This window comes from Choloepus didactylus, chromosome 4 (genome assembly GCF_015220235.1).
Source record: "Choloepus didactylus isolate mChoDid1 chromosome 4, mChoDid1.pri, whole genome shotgun sequence".
NCBI lineage: Eukaryota > Metazoa > Chordata > Mammalia > Pilosa > Megalonychidae > Choloepus > Choloepus didactylus.
This window is the reverse complement of record NC_051310.1, coordinates 86,441,339-86,468,629: the sequence shown is the minus strand read 5'-3', so window position 1 is coordinate 86,468,629 and position 27,291 is coordinate 86,441,339. Positions and strand designations below refer to the sequence as shown.

General features: G+C 55.0%; 1 protein-coding gene across 5 annotated transcripts in view; it reads right to left on the bottom strand.

Annotated features, from left to right (window-relative positions):
- Positions 1-426: 426 nt before the first annotated feature.
- RGMA (repulsive guidance molecule BMP co-receptor a) overlaps positions 427-27,291 on the bottom strand; it is a 43,800-nt gene continuing 16,935 nt past the window's right edge. For all 5 annotated transcript variants that reach the window (XM_037832955.1, XM_037832956.1, XM_037832954.1 and 2 more), the window contains exons 3-4: positions 10,295-10,809; positions 427-2,886 (exon numbers count right to left, since the gene is read on the bottom strand). In XM_037832955.1, the coding sequence (XP_037688883.1) occupies positions 2,206-2,886; positions 10,295-10,809 (1,196 nt within the window). In that variant the 3' untranslated portion in view covers positions 427-2,205. The remainder of the gene's footprint in view (positions 2,887-10,294; positions 10,810-27,291) is intronic.

The window sequence follows — 27,291 nt, the reverse complement described above, 5'->3', positions numbered from 1 at the left end:
GAGGAGGGGAGGATGGCAGCGACTGCCTCACAGCTGGGGCTCTCAGATGGACAGCTGTGGCTGAGATGGAGCGACTGTGGATCTCAGTCTGGCCCATCCAGCCTTGTCAGTGGCACTCAGCGTCCCTCGGCCATGTGGCCTTTGTGCTCCATGACTGTGTTCCAGCTTTGACAGAGCAAGGAGAGGAAATGGACCCACCTAGCCCCAAAGACAGGTTATCATAGAAAATATAATTTCAGAGAAGCAGGGGGTTTGGGAATTCCATCAGCACACCCAACACACACATGCACAGCACCCAGAGATATGCACCCACAGACACTTGCACGCCACCCACCCACATGCACACACAGACGTACACGCGGTGAGGAGACCCCCCCCCCCACCAGGGGGCCAAAGCCGGTCCAGAAAATAAACTCCAAGACATTGTTCAAAAAAAGAAGTAACAAAACAAAAACTCAAACTTTACTTGCATTTAGCCGTTAATAAATAATTTACAGTATGTACATGCGGTGACGCTCCACGCAGATCAGAGACGTAAGATGCAGTGAGGGCTGCCCACTGCCAAGCAGAACGCGATCAAACACAACCAAAATAAAGTGCTTCACTTTTCACTTCCAACACAGGGGCGGTCTAAGAACCAGCAGGACGGGCCGGGGCCTGCCTCCCCTCTCGCCCGCAGCCCACCGGGTTTTGGCGGAGAGCGCAGGACCTCCAGGGGGAGTGGGGAGACACAGGGTCCGCAGCCTCCTGGGCCAGTGTATGCGAGGTCCCCGGGGGCTTCAGACAGGCTGCCCGGGGGGTAACAGTGCAGGGGCTTCAGGGAAAACTGCCTTCGAGGGGGGAGCCCATCCCTGTGATGGTCCCCGGGGCTCAGGGGACAGCAGCAGAGCCGGCTGCTTTCAGGGCTCCCGATGGCAAACGTGGCCCTGGCTGTGCAGCCCCAGGACTTAAGGAAAGGGGTTTCTGTCCATGAGTGGGGGGGAGGAGACCCTGCCAGGGATGTGTAGGGCACAGAGGCCTTCTAGACCCTTCTAGACCCTGCTCCTCTCCCCAGGATCCAGGTGAGGGTGACGGGTGGGGAGGGAGGCTGCCACTGCAGCCTGGTGCTCCGGGGGGAGCAAGGTGGGGGGTGAAAGCAGAGGATCAGGGCAGGCCAGCCAGCCCCGTCCACCGTGTCCCCTGCTCATGCCGCACGGCCCCAGCTCCCCTGCCCAGGGCTCCTGCCCTCTGCTGGAGAAGGGACAGAAACCAGCAGGTCTCTTCTCTGTTTAAACATTTAGAACCAAGGATGCAGCTTCTTATGTACAGTGAGGGGCAGGCGGGGAAGGGGCCCGAGGAGGGCATATGAGCTTGCTGGGGTGGGTTTGCCTGTGTGCACCACCCCTCCCAGTGGGAGGTGCTCTGGGTGGACCTGGGCCCCGAGGCAGCCAGGGTGGACGTGGTTGGGGTCCCCTCGGCCGGCCAGCAGGTCCCAGGCAGGAAGGCACCAGGGGTGGGGTGGGGCACGGGCCCAGCCTTTTGGCCGACAGATTCTGCAGATTTGCTAACAGTGCTGAGGGGGTGTCCCAAATCCCAAAGGGAAAGAGGGAGGGTTACGGATGTGCTGCCTGGGGAAGGGGCCTTCCCTGATGCCTCAGCCCTGCTCTGCACCCCCTTCCTGCCCTGCCCCAGAGGCCGCGGCTCAGTGGGGGCAGCGCTCCCTCCAGCTCGGGGTGCGAGTGTGCGAGCGAGCATGTGCGTGCGGCGGGCAGCCCGGCCTGTTTCAGTGCATTTCAAGGAGGAGCGGGCCGGGGTGGGGTGGGGTCAAGGGAGGGCTGGACATTGACAGCTCCCAGTGTCTCTGTCCCCCTGGGGGGAGGCGAGGGGACCCTCGGCCTGAGGGGCTCTGATTTGCACATTCACACTGCAGGGGCTGGGGGGTGGAGGGGAGCTGCTCTCCCTCTCACACAATTCTACTGTCACAAACACCACACTGTACCAGTCACCACAACCTTGTCACGTGTACGAGAGAGGGGTCGGGGACTGTCCCATGCCCCCAAGCCCTTGCCAGCAGGCAGGTCCAACGTAACATCCAGCAGGCCCACTGGTTGAGCGGCTGCCTCCGCTCCCCAAGCTCTGCTGATCGGCTGCCGTCCCGGCTCACCGAGCAACCTGGGCAGGACAGACAGACCTTCCGCCTCTCTCTCCGTCCTGGGCGGTGGCTGCCTACAAGAACACAGGGAGCAGGGTGAGGAGGAAGAGGAGGAGGGTGCCCAGAAGGGGCCGGGGGGCCGGGGGCAGGCCCGTGGCAGCAGCCCGGCCGGGCAGCTCCCGAGTCCTCTCGTACAGGTGCAGCTTATCCTTGTCGGAGTGCAGCGTTTTGACATCCTCCAGCGCGTAGTAGGCGGCCAGCGTGAAGTTCACGTCCCCCGTGGTGAGGAGGTCGAACACGCAGGCCTGGTAGTACAGGTCCTCCACGGGCAGCTTCTCCTTGCACTTGGCCACGGCCGTCTCGTAGGGGAAGGCCTCGGGCAGCGTGGGTGCGGGGCTGGCGGCGGTGCGGAAGGCCCGGACGTCGATCTGCTGGCTGAGGGGGCAGCCGTGCAGGCAGAGGTAGAGGCCCTGGCTGTCCCGCTCCTCCACGGCGTGGACCACCTCCTCCGGCATGCGGACCGCGAAGGTCAGGTAGCGGCCCACCTGGCGCACCACGATGGTGGTGCCCACATACTTGGCCTGGATCTCCACGTGCTGGCCCGACACCTTCTCCGTGATCTTCAGGCTGTTGGCCCCGTGCTTGTCCCCGCCGTTCTTGGAGCCGTCGGCAAAGGCAGCCGGGAGCTCATCCGTCTCCGCCTGGTACACCTTCTGCTCCACGCACTCCTGGAAGTTCTTGAAGATGATGGTGAGCTGCGGGGGGTGGGGTAAGGGGGCAGAGGAGAGGGCGTTAGGCAGGTCAGCGGATGCTTCCGGGCTCCTCCGTAGGGGCAGGGAGGGCCCGGTCTCTTCTTTCAGATGCTTTGATGGGGACCAGTTTTGGTCATAGTTCACTAGCAGCATTATGTACTTAGTGTTTTTCATTAAAACATCTTGTCTTTTTCACTTACAAAAAAATTACTTGGATCACTACTCTCAATAGGAAACCAGCCTCATTTACTATATAAAAGTGAACCACAACAATAAAAGCTTAGCTAATTAAAATAAAAAACACAGATCACTAGTCCTTGGTGTAGGCTGAACAATGGCTCCCAAAGATATCAGGTCCCTGGAACCTGTAAATATGTGACCTTAAATGGCAAAAGGGTCTTGGCAGATGAGATCAAACTGAAGATTTTGAGATAGGAGATTATTCTGGATTTAGGGTGGGTCCTAAATGCAATCACCAGTGTCCTTACAAGAGGAAGGAAGCGGGAGGTTTGATGCAGAAGAGAAGGTGATGTGATAATGATGGAGAAAGAAACCGGAGTGACGCAGCCACGAGCCAAGGGACACAGCTGCTCCCCTGCAGCCTCTCTCCAAAAGGACCCAGATGGGAGCCTCCTAAGACTCGCTTTATCCTTCCAGCCTCCAGAACGTTAAGAGAACAAGTTGCTCTTGTTTTAAGTCACTTGGATGGTGGTGGTTTGTTTCAGCAGCAACGGGACACGAATCTGCAAATCACCGGCCATCCTCTTGCACACCACTGTGCTCCCTGCAGTGCAGCAGTGCTCCCCAAAAAAGGACTGCAAGCAGCTGTCTGAACACAATAGCGGGTGGAATGAAGGAAGTGAACACTCAAAGAATGAGAGGGCAAAATCCTTGCAGCGTGCAGAGGCCGTTGTGGCAGAGCTGTCACCATTAAAAAAAAAAACAGTTCCCTGGGCTGGGCCTTGGAGGAGGAGAGTGGGGGTAAATAAGGGAGAGGTGGACAGAGGCTGCAGGCTGAACACACAGCCCTGGTAGGAGCTAGGGCAGGTGGCTGAGCTTCGGGGGAGCAGCAGAATGACTGTCCTCATGGGGACCACAGACACAGGGGCCCGCACTGCCAGGTACTGCATTTATCACCTCTAGTCTTTATGTGCCTTATTCCTGACAAAGAAACTCAGGCTCAGAGAGGTAAAGTGACTTGCCCAAGGTCACACAGGCAGCAAGAGGCAGAGCTAGGATTAATCCCTTGGTTTCTAGCCCCTGGGCTCTTTCGTCCCTGAGCCCACAGGGTTGGGATGCTCACCAGAAGGACCGGAGAAAAGCAGCCTGGGGAGAGAGCGTATAACTCTCCCCCCATCATCCTGGGTGAAGTGGAAAAGCTGGCTGCTCTTTCTTACATAACCCTAACTAGGAATACTATATACATTGGAGACATGAGTGAAACTGGCAGCAAAGCAACAGCTCCTCTCCCCTCTTTCCCTCCTGGGTACCAGCTGTTCTGCCACTGATACTCCGGGTGCCTCTAAGGCCACTGCCCCACTGGATCAAGGGCAGCTGGAACCGAGACTCCCAGTCTGAAGCCGGGGTGCAGAGGGGGCGCCCAGGCCTTCTGGGACCCCCTGCTGAACCCCTAACCCCGATACCTGCACTGCCTTAGCACAGGCCGGGACACTCTTCCCAGGCCTTGTATCCCTCGATCTTAGCACCAAGCCCCAGCCCCATGGCCTCTGCAGGCCGAAGCTCCTCTCTCCACCTGGGTGAGAAAGGCAGAGGAAGGGCCTGGCGGCTCGCTGACCAGGGCTCCCTGAGGGAGAGCCCCACCCTGCCCTCCTCGGGAAGGGGAAGGGGTTGCTGATGACTCGGATGGTCTGAGCGAGGCCGACTTCTTGGCCTGGGTGCCTGAAGGCGGCCTGGGCTGGCTCTGGGGGTGGAAGGCACTGCTGGGAAGTGCCAGGGACTTTCTGGCCTAACAGTGGGTGTGTGGCCAGGGCACGCCCCAGAGGTGCTAGGAATCAGGAGACAAAAAATAGCTCTGATGTGCAAAGGGCAGGCATGGAGAGCAGGGAAGGAGCTCGGCTCAGGCTGGAGAGTCAGCTGGCTTTGAATGGTCCGGGGCAGGGTCCAGGGATGCCAGCTAGCACCTGGCTGTACTTCAGGAGTGGTGGGGGGCACCGACAGCAAGAGCCCCGACCTCCAGGGACACAGGAGGCCGAAGGTGCAGCCAGGCAGGGAGTGGCCTCAGCACTCTGGAAAGGGGTGGGGAGGGCTGCAGAAAGTCCCAGCTCAAGCAAGCCAACAGGGTCCCCCCAGGCCGCTGTAAAGCTAAGGGATGAATGGAGGGTGCCCAGGGGTCTGAGGGAGGGCCTGGGGCCTTCAGAAAGACGAGGAAAGCAGAAAAGACCCCTAGCCAGGGCTTCCCAGGAAAATCTCCCTCCTCACCTGTTAGTTAGGAAGGCAGGGTGGGAGGCACTCAGCAAGGGCACCCCCTCCTCCATAAAAAACATTAGAAATTGTATTTTGCAACTGTGCAGATGTAAAGACCAACATAATCCACCTTGCATTATATTAATTGTTTTTCTTCTGAGTTTAAAGGGAATGAAAACATTTCCGTGGGCCCTGAGAGGTCTCCCTGGCGGCCACGTGGATGGACAAGCCGCCCCGGTCTGGGGGTTACGATGGGGACCCACCTCCCTGCAACAAGGAGGAGCTGGTTCTCTGAAGTGAAGGTCAGGGAGGCTCTGCCTAAACTGGGGGCCCCTGCCCCGAGGCTGAGAGGCTCTGGCTCTGATTGGGTTTCCTCATCTCCCTCCCTCCTCCAAGGGCACCCCGCACAGGCCTGCTCCTGGGAAGGGTGCACTTCCCGTTTGCAGTTGGGCAGAAAGACAGCTACAGCCCCTACCTACCTGGAACCCCAAGTCTTGAACCACATGAAATTGCCGCTATTCTGCAGTCCCCGACCTATAAAAGAGGCAACTTCATATGGTATAACCTCTTGTTTTTTTCTCCTTCATTCCATCCAGCAGCTCCCCTAACTCCTGAGGTGGAGGCTGGGGGGTGGGCCAAGCTAGGGTGGTCCTGGAGGTGGGTGGTCCTGGCATGCGGGGACTGGGGATGGGATGAGGGACTCCGGTGTCCCTGCCCTGGTGTTCAGGGCCACACAGACACCGGGAAACAGGAAAGGCTGGTTTCGGCGCTAACCGCCATGGCTCCCGGAGACAGGCTTCTGGAAGGCTGACAGGTTGCCTGACTTTTCTTGGCACCCGTGCCAGGGAATCAACCACAAGTCTCGGCACGAAGGGGGCCTGTCGAAAGCCAGGACGGCTCGCTGCCAACACATCCACAGGCCCGGCTGCCGCTCCTGCCTCAGCGGCCCCTTCCCTGCGGGCTCCCGCCAGCCAACACGGGCCCCTGCAGGGCTGGCATGGCGCAGAGTCGGGGCTCGGCAGCAGCTTCTGACTGCACCCCGTGGTGGGGCCAGCTCCCGTCCTGGGGGCCGGAGATGCAGGAGGGAGCAAAACGGCTCAAAACCCCTGTGCTCACAGAGAGCCATGCTGAGAGGTGCCACAGACGAGGTGGACGACTGATTCAGTGTGGCAGGATGGGAACTGGTTTGGGGAAAAGTAAGGGGGAAGCAGGGACAGGGGCCTGGAGGCAGAGAACCCCGAATGCCTCTGTTTTCTGAGCCTCAGTCTCCTTGTCTTGTCAAGCCGGGTGCTGCCAGCCCCACCTGCCCCACAGCACCGCTGGGAGGGGGAGGCAGAGCAGGGGGACGGGCACACACCAGGCGGCGTTACTGGGTGTCTCTCCCCCTTCCCCTGGAAATGCACTGAGCGTGCCCAGTCCCATGGGGGAGCAGGAAGCTGGGCCAGTGTCAGCCTGGGCCGGAAAACACTTGATACGGCTCATCCACAGGACAGCAGGAAGGGCTGGGCTGGGCGACGCTAACCTGAAGGGGGGCTGAGGGCCCCCGGGCCACCTCCAGGAGCTTCCTCACAAGAAGGTAAAGCTGGTGGCTGCCAGGCTGCGAGCTCAAGGGTAAAGGCCAGGCAGGAACTGGACCCAGTCTGGGGAGCAAGGGGATGGGCAGCCCCATGCCATTGACCCCCACAGGCAGGCAGAGCGGGAGAGGAGGGGAGATGGGAGTGAGTTCAAGTGAGCAAGTGAGGAGTCTGGCTGGTCAGAGGCTCTGTTTGTGTGTGAATGTGTGAGTGTGTGAGTGTGTGTGTGTGTGCGTGTGTGTGTGTGTGTGTGTTCTGACAATAGCCACAGGGGCTCCATCACCTTGGGGGTAAAGCCCCTTGGTCTGCCGAGCCCTCCCACATCCTTGCATGCCTGGAGGCTCTGTGGCTGCCCCCTCCTGCCTGTCACCAGAGAATTTCCCCTGTTCTGCAGGGTGAGCTCAGAGTAGAAGGACATCTGGGTAGAGCTGGGGTCCCACAGGCCCACAGTGTCCTGCTACCTCAGTGCTACCCAAAAAGCACCCTTTTGCTGGCCTTTGTCCTCCACAAGCCCAGGAGCTGCTGGAAGTGTGTGTGTGCACACAGGGGTGGGGGGTGACCTGGCACAGAGGCTGGCACAAAACAAGAATCCGGGGAATCTTGTTGAATCTGTGAGTGGATGAATGGGTACACCCGAGTGGTGGAGACCTAAAGAAACAGGCCGGGCAGGCCAAGGCCGCTGGCACCCAGCACCCAGCAGTCCTCACCCTGGGAGCCCAAGGCGCGAGTCTGGCCTGAGTTCTGAGCCTGGATCTGCAAACACACTGACCCCAGGACTGTCTGACTTCAAGCAGGCGTCCCCCCCCCCCCATCTTGCTCCTGGTTAATGGGAATAACAAGCTTTCAGTCCACTGAGAAGTACAAAGGTGGTCCACGGCCAGAGCAGGAAGGGACTGGAACAGACAAGCTCTGCCCACACACCCCCTTCCGGAAAACCCCATGCTGGGGTGGGGAGGGGGTTTCGCCCAGCTATGCTCCAAGGATGGTTCTGCTGTCCACTGTTTCCCAAAAATGTTGGTCAAGTAAATGAATGAAACATTAAGAATTTATGAATGAATGATTCATCTGGATTTGGACAACATCACTGGGTTCAAGGTTCAGCAGGGACCGAGGGGTGGTGTCCAGGTGTTCTAAGCCTAGGAATATCGCCCCAGCCTGCAGGCCCCAAGAGTGTGCTGCCTAAATTGTGGCCAGGCTCTTACTCTGTCCTGTGACCCCAGGGGTGCTCTGTGCCCTGTGACCCCAGTCCCGCCTCAATAGGGCAGCAACCCACCCTTGCTGCTCGGCAAACCACAGCTCTTCACGGATCCCTGACTTGGCTCTGTTATCACCCTCAGCACTCACACAGCCTGGGTTGTAAGGCACAGGCTGCCAGTCATCCACATCCCCGGACCTCCCTGTGCCCAGGTCTGTTGCTGGATTTAGAAGCTGCAGCCTCAGGCTCTGGGGAGGGAGAGTGGTGGGCAGGTGACGGTGCTGTAGGGAAGGAGGCTGGGTACTTGCAGCAGGCACCCCCCTCAGCCTGCAGAGGGCTGGGAGCAGAGCAGGACGGAGAGCCTGCTGGCCACGTTGTGGCCCTGGGCAGCCTGTAAAAGGCATCTGAGGGGCAAAATCCCTGCTCGTTTCCTCCTAAGCTGGAGGGCCAGGGAAGAACCCTCCCTGGACGACATGCACAGACCACGGGACAGATGGAAGTGGCTGGGAATCGAGCATCTTCTTGGCTGCCAAGTCACCTCTCAGTGTCCTCTGGGGCATGGAGGGATGGGGAGAAACAGAAACGCCCTTGTGGGCCAGGCTGGCGCTTCCCAGCAGCTGCCTCCCACGGCGTGTGTCCCAGGAAAACAAGCCCCCTGCTGCTCTGGCTGTGGGTGGTCCACACTGCCCATCTGCCCACCCAGAAAGGCCAGTGGGCTGTGGGGGGTGGGCTGGAGGGCAGATGTGTCCTCGCCGCCTGGTCTCTGGAAGTGACTAGGGGGAGGGGCCCTGGGTGGACCAGGAGGCCCCACCGCCTGGGTCCCGGGACACGTTGTGGCTGCCTCCTGCTGTGGCCCCATGGGCAGGGGTTGGGTCCTGTTGCCCAGATGCCAAAGCCTCCTTAGGTCAGAAAAGGACAGGCTCTCAGCAGCATGTGGGGTCCCAGAGCCAAACTGAAGGTGAGACATTGCCAGGTTCTGGCTCGAACCCTCGCTCAGCGTTACTGGCTGGCTCTGGGCAGGTCTTTGACTCTTGGTGCTGCAGAATTCTTACCTGTCGGATGGAGTTGTTCCAGCAGCTGCATCCCAGGCTGCATGGGGGACCTGGAAGTGCTCCAGGAAGATGCCCCTTTGTCCTTGCTACTTCCCATCTTCTCCCAACTCCCAGACCCACCTGGCTCTCTCTGCTTTGGGGCTGTGGCCTCTCAAGTGTCCAGGGGGTGCAGAGACATAAAGAGCCTCCTGCAGCCTTGGGCTCTGACTGGACCAGAGTTCCCATACCTGCCCGGAGGCAGTCTCTGGGGGCTTTAAAAGATACCCCACGCCAGACCCCACCCCAATCCAAAATCTGGTTTCTAGCCAGTCTGGAGTGGGGCCCAGAATCACTACATCCTAAAAATTGCCCCAAGTTTGAAATGTGCAGCCAGCAATCGGAATCCCAGGGTGGGGTGGTGCATCCGAGCCTGGCATTTGCTCCAACTAGATGGCAAGCTCCTTGAGGGAGACCCCAGAGTTCTTCCTAGATCTGTTGTGGGGGCAAGACAAGAAACATTCCCAACTTTTGAAAATGAGTGCTCTGGTGAGGGTTTCTAAGAGCTCCTTCCCTGCCCTTCTTCTTCTTCTTTTTTTTTTACTATAACCCCAGCAAGAAATCTAGTCTACATGTGGACCCAGTGTACAGACACACAAAATCTTGGTTCTGCCCTAACTCCTTTTAAAAACTCATTTAAAAAAAAATGTTACTCATGAGCTTTGAGACCTTAGTGACAACCACAAATGCCACAGTGAGAATGATGGTTTTAACACAGCTCACAGGAACTAAAGCTCCTAAAACAACATTCCCCCTTTCTACATGCAATGCGTTCATATTGTCTTTCTGTGCTATGCCGTGCTGTGCTACGCTATCCTCCTCTATCCTGCCAAAACAAAATTAAATATATGTACGCATACGTGCTGTTTTTGATGCCAGAATACTGACTTCACAATCCTCTAATGGACTGCATCCAGCATGGAAAACATCACTCCAGGTAAAGGTGGTCGCAGGTTGGCCTGCCTCATGACACAGCCTCTCCAGAACATTCCCTTCAAAATCATTTGCCCATTCAGTGAGGCATAAGAGTGCAGTGGCAGCAGGAGGCGCCTGGGGGCCATGCCAGGGCCCTTGGATGGCAGCGGCTGGGGGCGCGCTCTGCAGGATGCCCACCCTCACCCCGCCCTTACCTTGCTAGTGGCGGTGGCGGCGGAGCCGGGCCGCACGGGCGTGTTGGTGACCTGCACGTTCAGGTAATTATTGTCGATGAGCGGCCAGGCGCCCTGCACCTTGCAGGTCTGGAAGCGGTCTGTGAAAGTCCGGAGGTGCGGGTCCCCGAAGAGGCCGCAGTGCGTGTAGTTGGGAGGGGCGGCGTGCCGGTGGAAGCTCTTCTCGTAGTGGCAGGTCTCGGGGCTGTCGGAGCGCTCCTGGCTGTCCCCGGCGGGCGGGAGCGTGCGCAGGCGCGGCTGCGAGGTGGGGCCATCCCTGGAGCAGTTGTGCTGGCCCATGAGGTCTTCTATGCCATGGACGGCCGAGTGGTAGGCCAGGTCGCCCCGGCAGGTGCGGGCGGTGCGCCGCGTGCAGTGCGCGTAGGCGCGCAGGGCCGTGCAGAACTCGGGGGCGTCGTCTGAGGCCAGGTAGTGGCCGCCGGCCGTGGCGCTCCAGAAGTCAGAGTTACACTTGAGGATCTTGCACGGGGAGGTGGCTGTGGAGAAAGGAACAAACGGGCTGTTAGGGCTGGACCCGGCCCGGAGGCTGCACAGCGACGCCCCTTCTAGAAGGGCACCCTCTGTCTACAATGCACGTTTGCACAGCGGTGGGGGAACTTGCAAGCAGGTGGCAGCGGGTTTCCAGTGGATGGGGAGCCTCACTCTAATTTGCACAAAGGTGCCGAAAGGGCCAGCGGCTGCCCCTCTCACAGCTCCCAATCTGCATGGAAGAGGGGCCTGCAGGTTTCTGGGGCAGTAGGACCCAGGAAGATCCCAAACCCGCCTTGGGCCCCTGAGAGCTGTTTATACTTTGATGGCCATCCCCAGAGATTTTGGAAAAACCAACAGAAATCTAGCAAGCAAGTTAAGCCCCTAAATTAAGTTTGCAACCCTAGTTCTGCCACTGTGTGACCCTCTGTGCCTCGTGATAGTCATCTGGAAACTGGGATGGTAACAGCACCACTGTTGAGTGTTATATGATTTAGCATGTGTGAAGGGCCTAGGAGGCTGCGTGGCATAAAGCGAAGGCTCGGCGAATGTTGGCTATTATGATTATTATATTACAATAGCTTTATTATTTTGATGATTATATTACTACTGGTCACAGAGGGGCTGGTCCCAGTCACCTCGTCTGCAAAGCAAGTGCTGCTTCCCTCTAAATCATCAGGTCACTGAAGCTCCCTCCCTCTCTTCCCTGCTCGGGAAAGCAAGTTGGAAAGCAACTGAAAATGATAGCCTTGTATCTGCCGGAATTTATGTTTTGTTTTGAAGTCACTCAGAGCTTTGACACCTTGGTGACAATTAGCCACAAATAACCATGATGAGAACCGTGGCTTTAACACACCCAGACCTTGCACCTGGACATGGGGAACCTGCCCTTTCCTGGCCTTCCAGATTCTTCCACCCGGCCCCCAGTGGCCACACATGGCCAGGCACGCAGAATAAGGGATCCGTAAAGGGGAAGGGGCCACTGATCCAGCCCTCCTGGCTGGGCCACTTATTTGGCTCAGGGCTTGGAAAAAAGTCAGTTTGCTTCTCCAGTGCCAGCTTTTTATCAAAGTTGAGGTAAGTGTAAAACCAGGGACAGAGATATTTGAAGGACGACTAACAAGAGACAACTAGAGCACACAACAGCCCCTGCAGCTGCCCCTGTGAGCCAACCACTGTGTTGTGGGGTCCAATGCTGAGAGGACCCTGGGGAGTGCACCCGCCTCCGCAGGAGGAAGCCGGGGCTCAGGGGCTCAGGCGACCTGCCCAAGTCACCCAGCTGCGCACCGAGGAAGCAGGCCTGAGTGAGCCTTGTTCTGAAATTCAGGCTTTCCCCGTATCTGTCTGCATTTTCCCAAATGCAACCGGGGTTTGTGACACTGCTGGCAAAAGGAGTGTCAGGTGGTATCTGGGTGAACATCTTTATTTATTTAAATATACATTAGAAAAAAAGAGATTCGATGGAAATGCTACACATTTTCCTTTTTACTGACTTCATGTAAATGGAAGAAGTGAGCTGACTTAAAGAAACAGATTAGGTAAGGGTAATGAGACGGCGACAGCTGGGAGGGGCCCACATGGCGGACGTGGGGAGACCTCCCGCTGGCCTCCCTCACCCAGCACGGGCTCCCTGGGGCAGGCCTCCCCTGTGAGTGCTGGCTTCACGACGGGGATGCCCCAGGGCCCAGCCTATGTGTGGGCTGCCGCAGGAGTGTGGCCTGTGGAGGGCAGCAGCCCGCCAGGGGTGGGGGTCTGTGCAGGATAACACTGCGGAGAAACGTGCACCACTCGCTGGGGGGTGGGGGGATCAACCCGCGTCTCCCGGTCCTGCAGCCTCTGCACAAATGCACGTTCCCGCAGCCTCATTCCCTGCAGGAGCAGTGCGTGCTGGCCCGCCAGGGTTATGGAAATATGGATATCAGAGAAAATCGCTTGAGAGGGACCCCGGCCGTGTGCTAGTCGGCCACCTCGGTTCTGCCGCCATCCCTGCACCCGCCAGCCACGGGAATCCCGTCCCTGCCCGGATTGGGGTCCTCCTTCCACCCTTGCATGCCCAAGGAAGAAAAGGACACCATCTGCCTCTCTTTAAACTGGGCTCCCGCCCCCCAATCAGGGGCTGCCCCTGCCTCCCCACGCGGACGGGTGCGAGTGACCGTGGGGCGGGCACAGCTCCTTGCAGCAGCCCCCAGCGGCCTCAGTGACCAGGCCTGCATCTCAGCGGCGGAAGTGAGGCTCCCAGAGTGTCCAGTTCTTGCCTAGGAGCCTAGTGTAGCCCGAGGGACCCCAAGCCCTTGGCAGCTGTAACTCCCAGACCAACCTTAAGAACGTCCACGAGCCCCTCCACCAGCTGCTCGGTGGTGAGGGCAGACGGCCTCGGGTGAGCCTCAGCCTCTCTCTGAGGAGCCCCCTGTGCCCCGAGAGCTCCCCATCAGCCAGGAGGCCTGTGGACCTGGTGCGACGCCATCGCCCAGGGTGGAGCTTGCAGGGCCGGCAGGGGGCTGGAGGGCAGGGGTCAGGGCGGGTGCACGGGGCAGGGCCTATCTGCACACATACGCGCAGTATTCCACTCCAGACCCCCATTTGTGTTTCTGTTCCCGGATGAGGCCAACTTCACAGGTTCTTAACACCTGTGGATCTTTACATTCTTGAAAACTGGGCCCTGAGCAGCCCCAGCTATAGCAGTCTGAAATGCATGATCGAAACCCCATCTTTGAGCAGCAAGGCTCTAAGGGTTCAGATTTGTTTTTTTCCCCTTTTCCTTTTTTTTTCTTGACAGTCACAAAGAGGCAAAGTTAGAATCTACTGGAGCCCAGTCAGTCTGGAGTGTGTATGTCTCCAGGAGGTTAATGGGGGCTCCCTCTGGGGCAGGAAGGGGGCTGGTGGTGAAGGGTTAGAGGAGGTGGGGGGCTGCAGGCAGAGTGGATGGTGAGAGGGTGATAGCAGGGACATGTGCTTTTCATGGCTATGGTGTTTTCCTGTCCCTACTATCACACTCTCACCAGGGACATCCAGCTGTCCCCTTGTCAACCCTGAGAGGCCAAGGAGACCCAGGCCCTCCCCAGGCTGTTGACCCTTGGAGACAAGACCCTTTCATCTCTCCATTCCATGGGCCCCTTTCCGAGCCCACAGGTAGGAACAAGGCCACCTATCAGAGCAAGTATGGCAGGCAACAGAAGTTATTCTTCTAATGGCCCTGCACCCCAGAGCTCAGGGGCTCCCCCTCTGCACCCCAGAGCTCAAGGCCCCCCTGTCACCCATCCCCTCTGCGGCCTCCACATGGGGACAGGCCCCTCCCTCCACTGATTCCCTCTGTCCTGTGATCCCATTTGTCAGGAATGTTTTCAATGTCATCACCCAGAAAATGAAGCTGTTGGAAGACACTGGCCACACAGAGGGCAGCTGTGTGGGGTGACAGGAAGGGCAGGCCCTGGAGGGAGGGAACCTGGCTCAAAGTCCCTCTCTATCACTTCCTAGTAGTAGTGGGAACTTGGGCAAATCTCTTGTCCACTCTGCCTCAGTTTCCTTTTTCCATAAAATTGAGACAGAAGCACCTGCCTTGAAAGCATGCCGAGGATTCAGTGAGGAGATGTACATGGTGTGCCTGAGACCCAGTGGGCGTGCAACAAAAAGGGAGCCCAACAAAGGCCTCAGAGAGAGACAGACGCTCATAACCAGTGAGGTCAGAGGTTGGAAGTCACAGGCAGGGCACAGGGCAGGGAGGGTGGGTGAGAGCCAGCCCCTCCCATCTGCCTCCTCCCTGGTGATGCTGGAGCCCAGGGACGGTCCCACCACCCTCCTTCCCAGGTGAAGGCCCTGGCTGGCCCTCCGAGGGCTGAGTGGGTCCTCTTTTCCACCTTGGTTCAGATCAGCTGCCTCTGGGTAGCTTCTTCAATGCACCAACCACTAAACCCACCCACAGGCACCCCTCAACCCCCAGCATCCCCAGAATCTATTTGGGACCATGACTTCCTGGGGGCTACACATCCCATGGGCACACACACGGCCTTCTGCTCTCTCTTCTCCCTTTCCTGAGCCCTCCCAAGCCTCTTTTCTAGAAGCTGCTGGTGTCCATGGAGATGTGGGCCAAGGCTCATTCAATTGCATGTACTCCATTTTCACCAGGGGTGACCCAGGCCTGGGACGGTCCCCTGGTCTCTTCATTCAGACGGAAAGATCGAGGCAGGGCAGACAGAGACCGCTCACCCTAGCAGCCTGGCTGACCACATCTCTGTGCCCTTTCTCCTGCACCATGCAACCCCAAGGCCCCCCTGAGCCAGGGCCACCCAACCTCAGCTGGGCCTTCCTGCACACCACACCCAAAGCCCGGCCCGGGGCACTTCCATGCCTACCTGCCTAGATCCCTTCTTCCCCTCAGTTTTCAAGACACCCCCCAGATGCCTCATCCACCTAGACCATTTCTGGGAGAGAGCAGAATCAGAAACTCTGGGTCCTAAAGCACAATTTCAGCAAGTTCCCCTTAGCCCTGGTCAATGAGTAGATGAACAGACCTCTAAACCCTGGCTGTGCTGGGCTTATCTGTGTTCCGTATGATAAAGAAAAATGAGTTCACTTGTAATCTCCCCACCCAGAGAGAGGACTGTCGTGAATTCAGCATCCACCAGCAGCAGGTGATAGGCACTCAAAAGCATGCGCTCTGGTATCAGAGCCCCAGCTCTGCCACTCCATAGCTGTGTGACCCTGGGCATATCCACTAACCTCTCTGAGCAAGATGTCACTCTCTGCGGCATGAAATGGAAGGTACCTACACACAGGAGTGCTGAGCGGACAAAAGGAGCTGAGGCAAACAAAGCACTGAGAGCGTGGTAAGGAAGCTCAGTGAAAGCCGGTTTTGAGCTGCTTTGTTCCATTAAATAGCAATATACAGCAGGCTCGCATTTAACTAATAGATAGTGTGTGTGGAGCACTTAGTACATGCCAAACACTTTACTTGTGTCTCCTTACACCCTTATCAGAGACCATGACTTTGTTTATTACACCTATTCAACAATTAGAGAAACTGAGGCCTAAAAGCATTAAGTAGAGTGCCCATGTGTCTGGACACCAGGCCGAACCTAGGTGCTGTGAGTGACACACAGATGAGCAAAGACACGAGTTCTGCCATTGTGGGGCTTATTGTGGAAGGGGCTGATGGTGTGGGAAAGTGGATCTGGGGCCTTGCACATGGGCCAGAACTTGCCTCCAAAAAAGGAATACTGATAAGAAGGCCTGGTTGTCACTAGGCCCTGGGCAGGTTACAAATTGCTTTAACATCAGCTCCTCATTACTACTATGAGTAGATGGGCAGGAATTTTTCTTTTCATTTTACAGATGCAAAAACAGAGGCCCAAGGGGTTGGAGTGGGCCAGGATCTCACAACCACAGAGCTGGGACGCGAACAACACTGGTCTCAGGGCCACTTCTAGGGTTATCAAAGTGCATTTGCCACACTTTGCTCTTTGGGACATTGGCTGAGAATGATCCAGTTCCTGCAACCCCCAAAGGTGTATGAGGTTTCTGTTCCCATGTCTGGTTCTGATGTGCAGTACAGCCCCAGCAAACCGTATGTTCTCAGGGTGGTGACCAAGCGCCAAATCGTTTCTGAGCCCTCCCTGCAGAAATTGCCACCTGGAGCCCACCAGGAGCAGGAACTGCTGCAGACTGACCCGTCTCTGAGTTCCTGCCCCCCAGCCGGTCTCCCCAGCTGCCCCAAACACTCAGGGGACTCTGAGCCAGCCTTTCCAATCTTCCTAAGAATTTAAGAAGAAGCCTGAACAGATATTTACACATTGATGTTCACAACAGCATTATTCACAATAGCCAAAAGGTAGAAGCAACCGAAGTGTACCACGACAGATGAAAAAATAAACAAAATAGGGTATATACACATGTTTTAGGTTCCCGGCTGCTAAAACAAATGCTGTACAATAGGTTGGCTTAACAACAGGAATTTATTGGCTCAGGGTTTCAGAGCCCAGAAGGCTTGTTTCTTCTTGGGAGGAGGGGTGTGTATATTTGGCTGGCCGGCAATCTTTGGGGTTCCTTGGCTTTTCCATCACGTGGCTATGCTCATGACAGCATTCTCCCCTTTCTCTCCTGGGTTCTTTTGACTTGCAGCTTCTGGCTGCTCCCTGTGGTTTCTTTTTCTCCCTGTCTGAGTTTCACTCTGTTTATAAAGGCTTTCCAGTCATCTGGATTAAACGCCAACTTGATTCAGTTGGGCCACACCTCACCTGAAGTAACATCTTCCAGAGACCCTATTTACAGTGGGTCCCCACCCACAGGACCAGGGGGTGGGACCTGAACATGACTTTTGGGGGGAACAGGATTTACTCCCCAACAACGTACAACGGAATATTATTCAGCCATAAAAAGAAATGAAGTCCTGATGCATGCAACAACAAGGATGAACCCTTAAGACATTATGTTGAGTGCAACAAGCTGGACACAAAAGGACAAATACTGTATGATAGCACTTAGAGGAAATAATTAGAATATGCAAATTCATAGACGCAGAGATTAGACTACAGATTACCAGGGGCAGGGGCAGGGGATGGGGAGTCAATGTGTCATTGGTACAGTTTCTGTTTGGGGGGTTTGGTAATGGATGGTGGTGACAGTAGCACAATGCTGTGAATGTAATTAACAGCACTGAACTGTATAAATGAAAGTGGTTAAAATGGGAAATTTTATGTTGTATGTATGTTATCACAAGAAAAAATTTTTTTTTCTTTTTTTTTTTAAAGGAGGAAGCCCAAGCACTGCTGTCACAGATGGAGAAGCTGAAGTGGGGGGTGGCTTACAAGAGGCCATGACTGCGGACAGAGTTGGCACCAGAACTGAAGGCACTTGTCTGCCTCTGTCATCCCTGCTGGAGGTGACGTGGCTCTCTTGGCCCTGTCTGCCTAAAGGGGGTGTATATGGGGCCCTCATTTCTCGGGAACCCCAGGAAGGAGCTCTGCAGAGGTCAAGGCTGGTCAGTCTCCGAGGGGTGGGGAGCTGAGGGGTCCCGTGCCCCGATGTTGTCACCCCCCTACTTCCGTGCCTACTCCACTAACTCACTGCCTGCGGGCCCCCAGAGGTCACCCGAATGTAACCTGGCCCAGCATCAAAAGGAAAAGCCCCTCCTCGGCTGTGGCGTCACCTGCCAAAGAGATCTCAGAGGGGTTGATTTTTATGCGCTATTTCTTAAAACACACACACACATACACATATACATGCAATACCTTAATTCCAGGCAATAAACTTTGGACTTTTCTGACGTGAGTGTCCAAGGAGGGAAGGAAGGAAGGAAGGAGAGGAAAGTTTCAGTTTGAAACAGATCTTACTGCACTTGAACAAGCAGCAAGAGGAAGCCAGCTTTTCAGAGCAAGCCACCTCCATGCTTTTAGCTGTGATGGGGGCAGCCGACTTCCCAGGAGAGTGGGAGCTGACTGTCCGTGCTCAGGAACAACAGAAGGAAAATGGCCCTGCTAGCCTCAGGTCACATGTTCACTGTTCCAAAACAGCCAAATATGCTCGGGGCCTGGGAATCAAAGAACCTGATGGGAAGTTAAGAAGTTTCCCCAAGCTTCCAATTCTATCTTCTCCTGTCCTTGGACCAGGCTGCTGTTGGGGCCTCGCCTAACCCTTGGTATCTGGGGCTTCACCTCACAGACACCCCCAGGAAATTGCAAAGATGTCCACACAGAACTTTATGCTCCTTAGAAGGAAGGAACTGAGATGAGGTTTCACGTCTGCTGAGAGGTGTGCTTTGACCCAGGCCTCCTGAGGTCTAGAACTTTGAGGACCAGCTGCTGTGGGACCAACAGGAAAATCCAGTGGCCTGGCCCAGGAATCACCATCGGGAATTTCCTCCAGGTTCGCCTCCACTCCGAGCCCCATGAGGCAGGGACTTGGTTCAAGGGGGTGGAACCCAAGAGATGCATGGAGGACACAGAGTGGGCTCCCAAGCCTTGGCCATCATCCCACCCATTTCCTCCTCACTCCTGGAATTCGGGCTGGAGCTCACTGCTCCTCTGTGCAATCTGCTCTATCAGGAGCCCTAATGAGCACTTGCATCTTGAGGAGTGCCGTGGAACTTGAGAACCTGGGATCCGAGGGACACCAGGCATCACTGATCCCCACCTCCAGCAGGCCCCCACAGTAGGAAATCTCCCCACAGCACCCCTGCCAGGTGGGCATCCAGTCTCTCTTGCCACGGGAACTCTTCCAGGACAGGACTGGACCCTCCACTTCAGACAGCTCCAGCTGTGGACACAGATCCACTTCCCTGGGCTTTCCCACGGGGCCTCGTCTAGAACCATTCAGAGAAGGCTAGAATACAACTGCTCTTCAAATACCAAAGACACGAGGTCCGTGTTGCCATCTTCGACCTCGTCCCCCAGCTACTCCCTTCTGTGGTCCCCAGTGCACTGGCTGTGTCATGTGACAAAGCCTATCCAGCTTGGGTTCCTTCAGGAGGGGGCAACTTACACTCACCTTCCCCGTCTGCCCACGAGAGTCCCTGAGAGCCATGACCTCTCATTTTCATTCTGGAATCCTCTGACTCCCACACCCCACATTCAAAGCATCTTAGGAGATGGGAGACCTTTTTAACCCCCACCTGGCACCCAACTGGATGTCCAAACGTCACACTCCTGAGCTTGCACGTGCCCTGAGCTGAGGGGTTGTAAGTGTGTGTATATAATATTTCACTCTTTCGGGGAGGTGGGCTCCAGACTGCTTTCCTGGTGGGCTGAGGCAAGGCAGAGAGGGGTCTTGCAGCCAACCCTGCCTGATATCATCCTTTTCCTTTAAATAGCAACCTAGTGCCTCTGGAAAACAGAAAGAGGAGGGTAGGGGAGCTTGGAGCACCACCTGCGCCAACCCAGGCAGGATGAAAATATTTATGCAGCAGTGCAGCCTTAGCTGCTTGCGGGGACCGCCTCTGAAATGTTAATCAAGCCCAATCTTTCAGAATAATAGCCTGATTATTACTGCCTGGTTTGCATAACAAAGAAGCCCAATAAAACTTATTTCGCTATGCAGGCAAAAGGGATGTGAATGGCAGGCCCCTAAGAAAGGAGTGTTAGGAATGCGGTGAGCCAAGGCAGAGCCTGAACCCGGGGAATAAAGACAATGCAATTTGCCACGGAGAAAAGCCCAATAGACCAATAAATTACCCGTGTGCAAAGGGATTAGATCAGGTTTCAGCTGCCCTGTGGGAGGGGGTGTGGGTGAGGGATGGGGTGAGCCGGGAGGGAGAAAACCTGCCTCCTCTTAAAGGGGTAAGGCTCCTTTGGAACACAAGCCCCAAGGCTAAGTCAACTTTGCCCACCTCTGGCTTGCAGGAAGCTGCCTACGTTGGCTCATGGGCTGAAAGTTGTGGACTCTCCTGCATGCCGGGCCCTGTGCTAGATGCGGTACCCGGATGACGCCCTGGTTAGTCTTTGCACTCCCTGAACTGATAAGAGTCAGCCCTGCAGACTTCTGGATGCAAAGATGGTTTGCACTTAACACTGAACAGCAAACAACCACCAGCACTTTACGAGTGGAGGCGACGGGAGGGCATTGGGGAAGTGGCATCTTAACCAGGCCTTGGAGGACAGGTAGGATTTGACAGGTGACATGAAAGGGGCAGATAGTGTAGCCAAGGGGGCAAAGATCCGGAGGCAGGCAAGCACAGCGGGCCTCCAGAACAACTGACATTAGCTGGAGGCCAAGTGCAGGTTGGCAGGAATGTAGCCAGGCATTTGGGGCCATGACGGCTTTGAATGCCAGCTGTGCTGTGAAGCAATCGTCGCTCAGCTTCAAACCGCTTTCCTATCCTCTGCTCTGGGAGGTGGGGTGGCGAGCTGGGACTTTGCAAGCTGCATCTATTTCTCCCTTATCAGCGAGCCCCGTTAGTTTCTGCCATAAGGGGGCACTAGACAGAGCCGGGAAGGCTGGCGGTGGGAGGACAATGTCCAAAGGCTCTTTCCATCACCACTACTCCCCTGAAGCAGCGGCTGGTGCCAGACTCCAGCATCTTTGCAGAAAATGCTCCCAGAAGTACCTCCACCAGCTGGGCAGTGCCCTCTCCCCAGAGATCTGGGTCCCCCATTTACTGAGCCCCTTCTCCAAAACCCTCTTCTGTTGTTCCCCCAGCCCGAGGGGTGGAACCTGCTTCCTGCAATTACCTGTGTGCCTCAATGGTCCCTCTTGGCGTCTTCATTCCTCCTCCACCACCCATTGAACAATTTCCTGTATCAGGTGCTCTCTGTAGAAATGGTTTCTGTTTTCCTGACTGGACCCTACCTGCCTGTCAGCTTAAGAATTTCAGAATTTATTCAGTTATTGTGGCACGACCCTGACTATTTTTCAGTAAGTACACAGCAGGAGCAGGTCACTATTTTAGGAAGTGGTGTAACTTGAGGGCGGATGAGGGCTTCCATTAATAGAGGCAGATGGAGGAAACGGAGGGAGAGCAGCTTACAAGAGCGATCGCTCCAGAGCCCCTGTGAGGAACCCAGCATTGAAGCCTGAGACCCCCCAACCATCCCTTGTCCCACCCCCTCACTACCCACCCACCCTGGACAGCAGATGCTGGATTCTCCTCTTAGCTTCTTTTCAGGTCCTGGAGGAGGGAAAGGAAGGGAGCACCAAGGCAGGAGGGACAACCTCCTCTCACCCCACAGCAGTAACCTGCTCCCTGTCCCTGTCCCTGTCCCTCGCCCCCAGCCCTGAATCCAGGAGGGAGCCGGGAACAGACAGAGACAATATTTAGCAAACTCTGCTCTGGGCAGTATTCTGGAGTCTCTTAGTTAAGAGATGCCTGAGGCTGTCTGTCTGTGTCACCTCTGCAGGAATTTCACTCAACCACCCTGGTGTAAACATCCAAGTGTTTGGCATCCAATACCAAAAGCAACGCATCCAGTCGATGGACTAGATTTTTTGCCAGGTGCAGCAGACCCTACTTACCTAACCTACAAGCAGCCAGAACTGATCACCTTTCCTGAAAGGTGTTGCTTCCCCAATCCAGCCTAAAAAGCCCAGGGAACAAACCTAGCCCATGATTCAAATGTATCTCCCTCCCCTTAGATCCACTGGGAATTTTCCAGGGGGCTTTCTCCAGGAACTGGCCTACGAAAGAATGCAAGGCAAGAGTGTTAACTGACCGGGAAGGGGATGGAGTGGAAGGTTAAATCACTGCCTCCTGGAGTGTGGGCAGAGGGTACCGAAAGCCACCTAGCAAGCAGAGGCAGGAGGCACGGCCCCATGCATCCTGCCAGCTAGAGCTCCTCTGGTGATGCCACCCCCTCCCCTGGGAGGATTCCCAGATGCTGCCGTGTCCCAGCTTCCACACATGCCAAGTCACTGCAAGAAACCACCAGTGCCAAGGAAAAGGGCACACCTCAGCTTTCTACAGACGCTACCCTCCCCCAGCTCCCCCTGGGGCCTGTGTGGGGCCAAATCAACAGCAAGCAGGAAAGGACACTGAAGAGGGCAGCCCACAGTGGACCACGGCTGGGTGCAGGATTCCATGCTAATACACAGTGTCTTAGGGCAGAGAGCTGGCCTGCTCTGGGTTCTACAAGGTTGTAGGCAGAGCTGCCACTTTTCAGATGTAAATGAAGCTTCCAGGTGGGCAATGTTCACTTAGTCTTCCTGTTTTGAGGCATAAAACTTTTCTGCTAAAGTCTAGGACACCCTTCCGAGACGGTCATTTTCCACCCTGGCTCTGCCTTCAGCAGCCCTGGGCTCATCAGCTTGGCCAGCCCAGGTCAAGATTCGATTGAAGTGGCTTTTCTCCCTCACCACCATCCTCAGAAAGGCCTTCCTCCTCCACCTTCCTCCTGCAGTGGGAGGGCAAATGCATGTCAGCCGGGCACACACCCAGCTGGCACACATATGTGTGTGAGCCTGTGTTCATGGGACATTCCTCAGTATGAGGAGCCATAATGGGCTGCTCTCTGCAGGGACCTGGGAGCAGGAGGGCCACTTTAAAGGCGCCTTGGTATTCTGACTGCTCGGGTGAAATGGTGCACAAAATGAATAAGTAAGCAAAACCCAATGGGCATAAATCTGGCTTGGAAAAATTTGCACAATTACAGTCTTGCCAACTTGTCTTCCCAACCTGTGACTGGGTGGCGTCTCCCTTTAGAAAGCTAAGCCAAGGGATGGCTAGGGAGCAGAGAAGGCCTTTGAGAGGAGGCAAAAAAAGCTGGAATATATGGTCATTCTCCATTCTGCCATCCCATCATACCTCCAAAGTTCATTTCTTCTTTTTATCCTCCCCCAAGTCTTATATAATGTACACAGAAAATTTAATGTCTGTGTTTATCCACAGAGGGGAAAAGGGCAGTGACTGGGTTTCACACGTGGTTCTGCAGTGTAACTGAGCTATGTAACGTTAGCAGCCTCTCTGACCCTCTGTTTCCTCATCAAATGGGAATGATAATCCTCATAGAGATGTGATGAGCTCATGAGGTGCTTTAAATACATGAGATGATGTATTTAAAGCATTTAGCAGAACTTCTGGTATGCAATGGCCATTCAGTAAACGGATGACTTTACCAATTACTCTCCTTCAAAATGTCATACTTTGGAGAGAACAATATCAAGGTATTATTATCTTAGAGGACTTCATGAAATGTCAATTAACAATATGTATCTATGAAAGGTTGGATTTCAGGTTATTTATATTTCCTTATTAATCCATTTTGGCTTTAGATTTTAAAATGAGCATGATTTTTATAACCAAAAAATATTATTTTGGAATAAAATGGGGTACCCGGGGGAAAAAGAAACCTTTGTACAATGAGCACCAAACCAAATCAAACCAAAACACAATAAAAACAAGGGTCCTGTTGTGCCAGGCACGCTTGGTGGATGGGGAGGAGAGGGGTATTAAAAAGAGGCAGAAAATGAGGTTCCTCCTCTTACAAACGGAACCAGTGATTTAAAAGAGGACAAAACCCCAAGACCCACGAAGCCATGGGACCAGAGGACAGGCTGGCATCAGCAGCCAAAGCGACAGTGCCAAAGACACCAGTGGGACAGCAGAGCTGCTGGCTGCGAGTCTGCATCGCACCCCAAGAGGCAGGCAGCTCTGAGCCCGGGCCTTGATCAAGATGGTGGGTGGCGGGCATTCCACTCTAAACTAGGGACCCACGGGTAGGTGCTGGTGAAGTGTGGGGAGGACAGGAGTGACCTGGGGCCACGGAAATGTGGCCTGAGAGGCGGGTGGGGCCAGAGAGCTTTTCCCTTCTGGATGCTCCAAAGAGGGTCCCGAGGAGCTCCAGGTTCCAGAGCGGGAGTTTTAGAGTGTGCACTTGGCAGCAGAGTGTGTGGGGGGAGAGGGCAGGTCCTGGGGCTGCTCGGCTGCTGCAGTCACAGGAAGGAGGGAAGGAGACAGGAGGGACTCCCAGCCCAGTCCCAGGAGAGGGGACCACATGGAGAGAAGACTTCACGATTCTGGGTGGGGGTGGGGGTGGGGGCTGTAGGGTGGGGAGCAGGGCCCCTGATGAGTCGACGGACAGGAGGGGAAGAAAGCAGGGTGAGCAATTGCTCTGGTGGGCCTGGTGGGTCTTTATTTTCAGTTTTCAAACTAGTTAAGTTCCAGACAAACCAGGATGAGTTGGGTCATACTAGAAGAACAAACAGGGTTTTCAATTTTAGGCAGGTTGAATTTAGCCAGTGTCATCTGATCGGCACTCAACCAAATCCACATCTGCTCCAACTCGAGACTTTGCACATTTCACCCCAAACAGCATTTTTGGCAGGAATCAACTCTCTCTCCAACATGGAAACTGGTCCCCTCCTACCTCCACAGGGTCCCAGGATCCCTCTTCTCTGTCTCGCAGAGTATTCTTATCTGAGAGCAGGAACTTATGGATCACCTCTCCCCTCACATGTCCTTTGCACTGGGTAACTGCTAGCAACTTCTCCGACCTTGCAGGGAGGTTTCTCCTTCAAAGCAGAAGACCTTACTCCCCAGCACACCCTTGGGGCTTAAGGGGCCACCCACCGGTAGGGATTTCACACATCTGCTCTCCCAGGTTGCTGAGGCTCTGCTCAGTCAGCTCCCTGCAGAGCCCCTGGCGTGCACACAGCAGGACCACAGTCTGGCTCCACCATTATCTGGCTCTTGCAACTGGGCAACATTTCGTTCTCTCTTTGCAACACAAAGTCCTACTGGGGGAGCAATGAGGTGGAGAGCAGCGTGACTTTCTCACACATTTCTGGAGAGCTGCTCTGATTGCAAAAGTCTCCTTTCTCTAATGACACAGATGTATACTTGGACACCACCAAAGGGGCTGGTCTCCCCAACCTTACTTTCCCCACCGAGGATGAGGACTACCATTTCTAAAGCAACTGCAGTTTAAAAGTACAGGGAACGAAACAAGGAGAAAAGAAAGGCTACAGGACAACCACCCTCAGAACAAGTGGTCCTCAAACTTGAGCAGGCACTGGACTCCCCTGTAGGGCCGGTTGAAACAGACTGCTAGGTTCCAGAATTTGTAGTTCTAACAAGTTCCCAGGGGAATACACATTGAGCTAGCATACAGCATCAACATGCAGCTAACAGGAAGCATGTCCACATGTCTGAAACATGTATCTTTGATGGACTGCTCTAATTAATCTGTTTTAATAAGTCATGATGGGTTAAAAGTTTAAAAAGTATCTACTGAGTATATTTTGAAGAGGATGCTACTTCTGGAAGGCTCTTCTGAGATGCCGTTTCTGGACTTCCCCTCCAGGGTAGACGTGACCACTTCTGTCTGCTTGTCCTCTGTACCCACAGACACCCTTGCAGCCCCGTGGTCTTTTCTCTTGACCAGAAAAGGCTGGCTGGGGGCAGATGCTGAACCTGGCTGAGATGTGGACCCTGAATGCTGCCACTGAGTAAGGGGGCTGGACAGGTTGAAGGAGTAAATAAAAACACTCTCAAAAAACATAAATGCTCTCAGTCCAGGAGAGGTTAAGGCCTCTTTTTCCACAGAACTATGTCCAATTTAATTTGCACCCCTATGGGTTTACTCCTGGCAGTCACTCAAGTTTACTTGCATGGAACAAATCTTGTCTTTCACGCGGCTTCACAGCTTCCACCTGACTTCAGTGGAAGAGCAGCCACACAGGGTCCCTGATGGTGTGTCACTGGGCTTCACACTCACAAGTGCTTTTTTTTTCTTTCTCTTGCTCTAACTCCCATCCCTGTCTTCTTTGCTCTGTACCAGGGACCTGTAGGTTCTGTGACATTATTCCAAAGGGGCTCCTCTCCTGGGCCAACATGTCAAAGAATATGACAGTCTACCTCTTCGTTGTGGAAACTGCCCATTTCATCTCTTAAGAAACTGTCTTTTGACCCAGGCTTCTGGAGACCCAAGCCTTGGATCCCCCAGTTTATTTAGTTGGGGATGCTGGAAGCTCAGTTTTCAGTCAGGTGGGCATTTGTGACTAAATGCAGCTGTCAAGGCCTCAAATTAGAAGAAACATTAGCCAGTTGGCAGGAGAGTCCAGCAGCTATCTGCTCTATCTGCCAGGTTTTAGTTACCAGCCTCCACGCCAAAAAGAAATGGGTTTCTTGGAAACAAAAGTGATGGAATTTGGGTTGTGAATTATATAACTCACCAGCGTTCCTCAGACTATGCTGAGATACTTTAAAATAAAATTTAAAAAATGTTTTTAAAATGGAGAAGAGAATTGAGAAAAAAAAAACGAAACAAAAATACCCAGCCCTTCCAGCTCCAGCCTACCTCTAGTACCTTCTGCCAGCCCTTCCTCTCCTCTCTCTCCAGCCCAAGAAGTTAACAAGTGCTGCCACTTTAAGAGCGGTAAGGTGTTGTTTTAATCGCCTCTAAGCCCCCCTTCTCAATTTCAGCTTGGAGCTGAGATCACATCCCCCACAGCAGCCAAGGGACAAAAGCCATTTATCAACCCATCTGATAAAACTTCCAATGGGCTGGATCTTTATCTGGAACAAACCTAGGTGAACACAAACTGCAAACTCCTGCTTCTCTAAAAGGAGGGTTTCTTTTTAAAGAAGAGTGTGGTTTTTATTTTATTGTTTTAATTATTGGGAGGGAACTAAATTCAGCCTTTAGGCCAGACCTTTCCGTGGGAGGGAAAGTGCCTTTTAAAAGGAGTGGATGGGGGGTGCAGGGCGAGAAGGACGCCGTGCTGTTGACCGACTGTGGAGGTTTTATCAATCCAGGGCAAAGGGGCACGGTCGCACTGCCATCTTGCCCTTGGCCGGGGACTCCCCGGTGGAGTCCGGGGCTGAGGAGCAGGTTGCGGCTCTCCGGGACGCCCCTGGGGCGCGCAAGCTGCGGAGTGAGCCAGGCGCACGGGCGGGCGCTGGGGACCCAGGGATTGGGCTGGGAAGAGAGGTAAACTGATCAATCTCCCCCTACCGCTGCCTGCCGGGTCTGCGCTCTGGGAGCCCCAACTCGCAGCCAGGCCGAGCCCGGACTGCCCAGTTCTGCCAGTTCCTTGAAACCCAGTTGGCTGCAGAGCAAAACAAAACAACC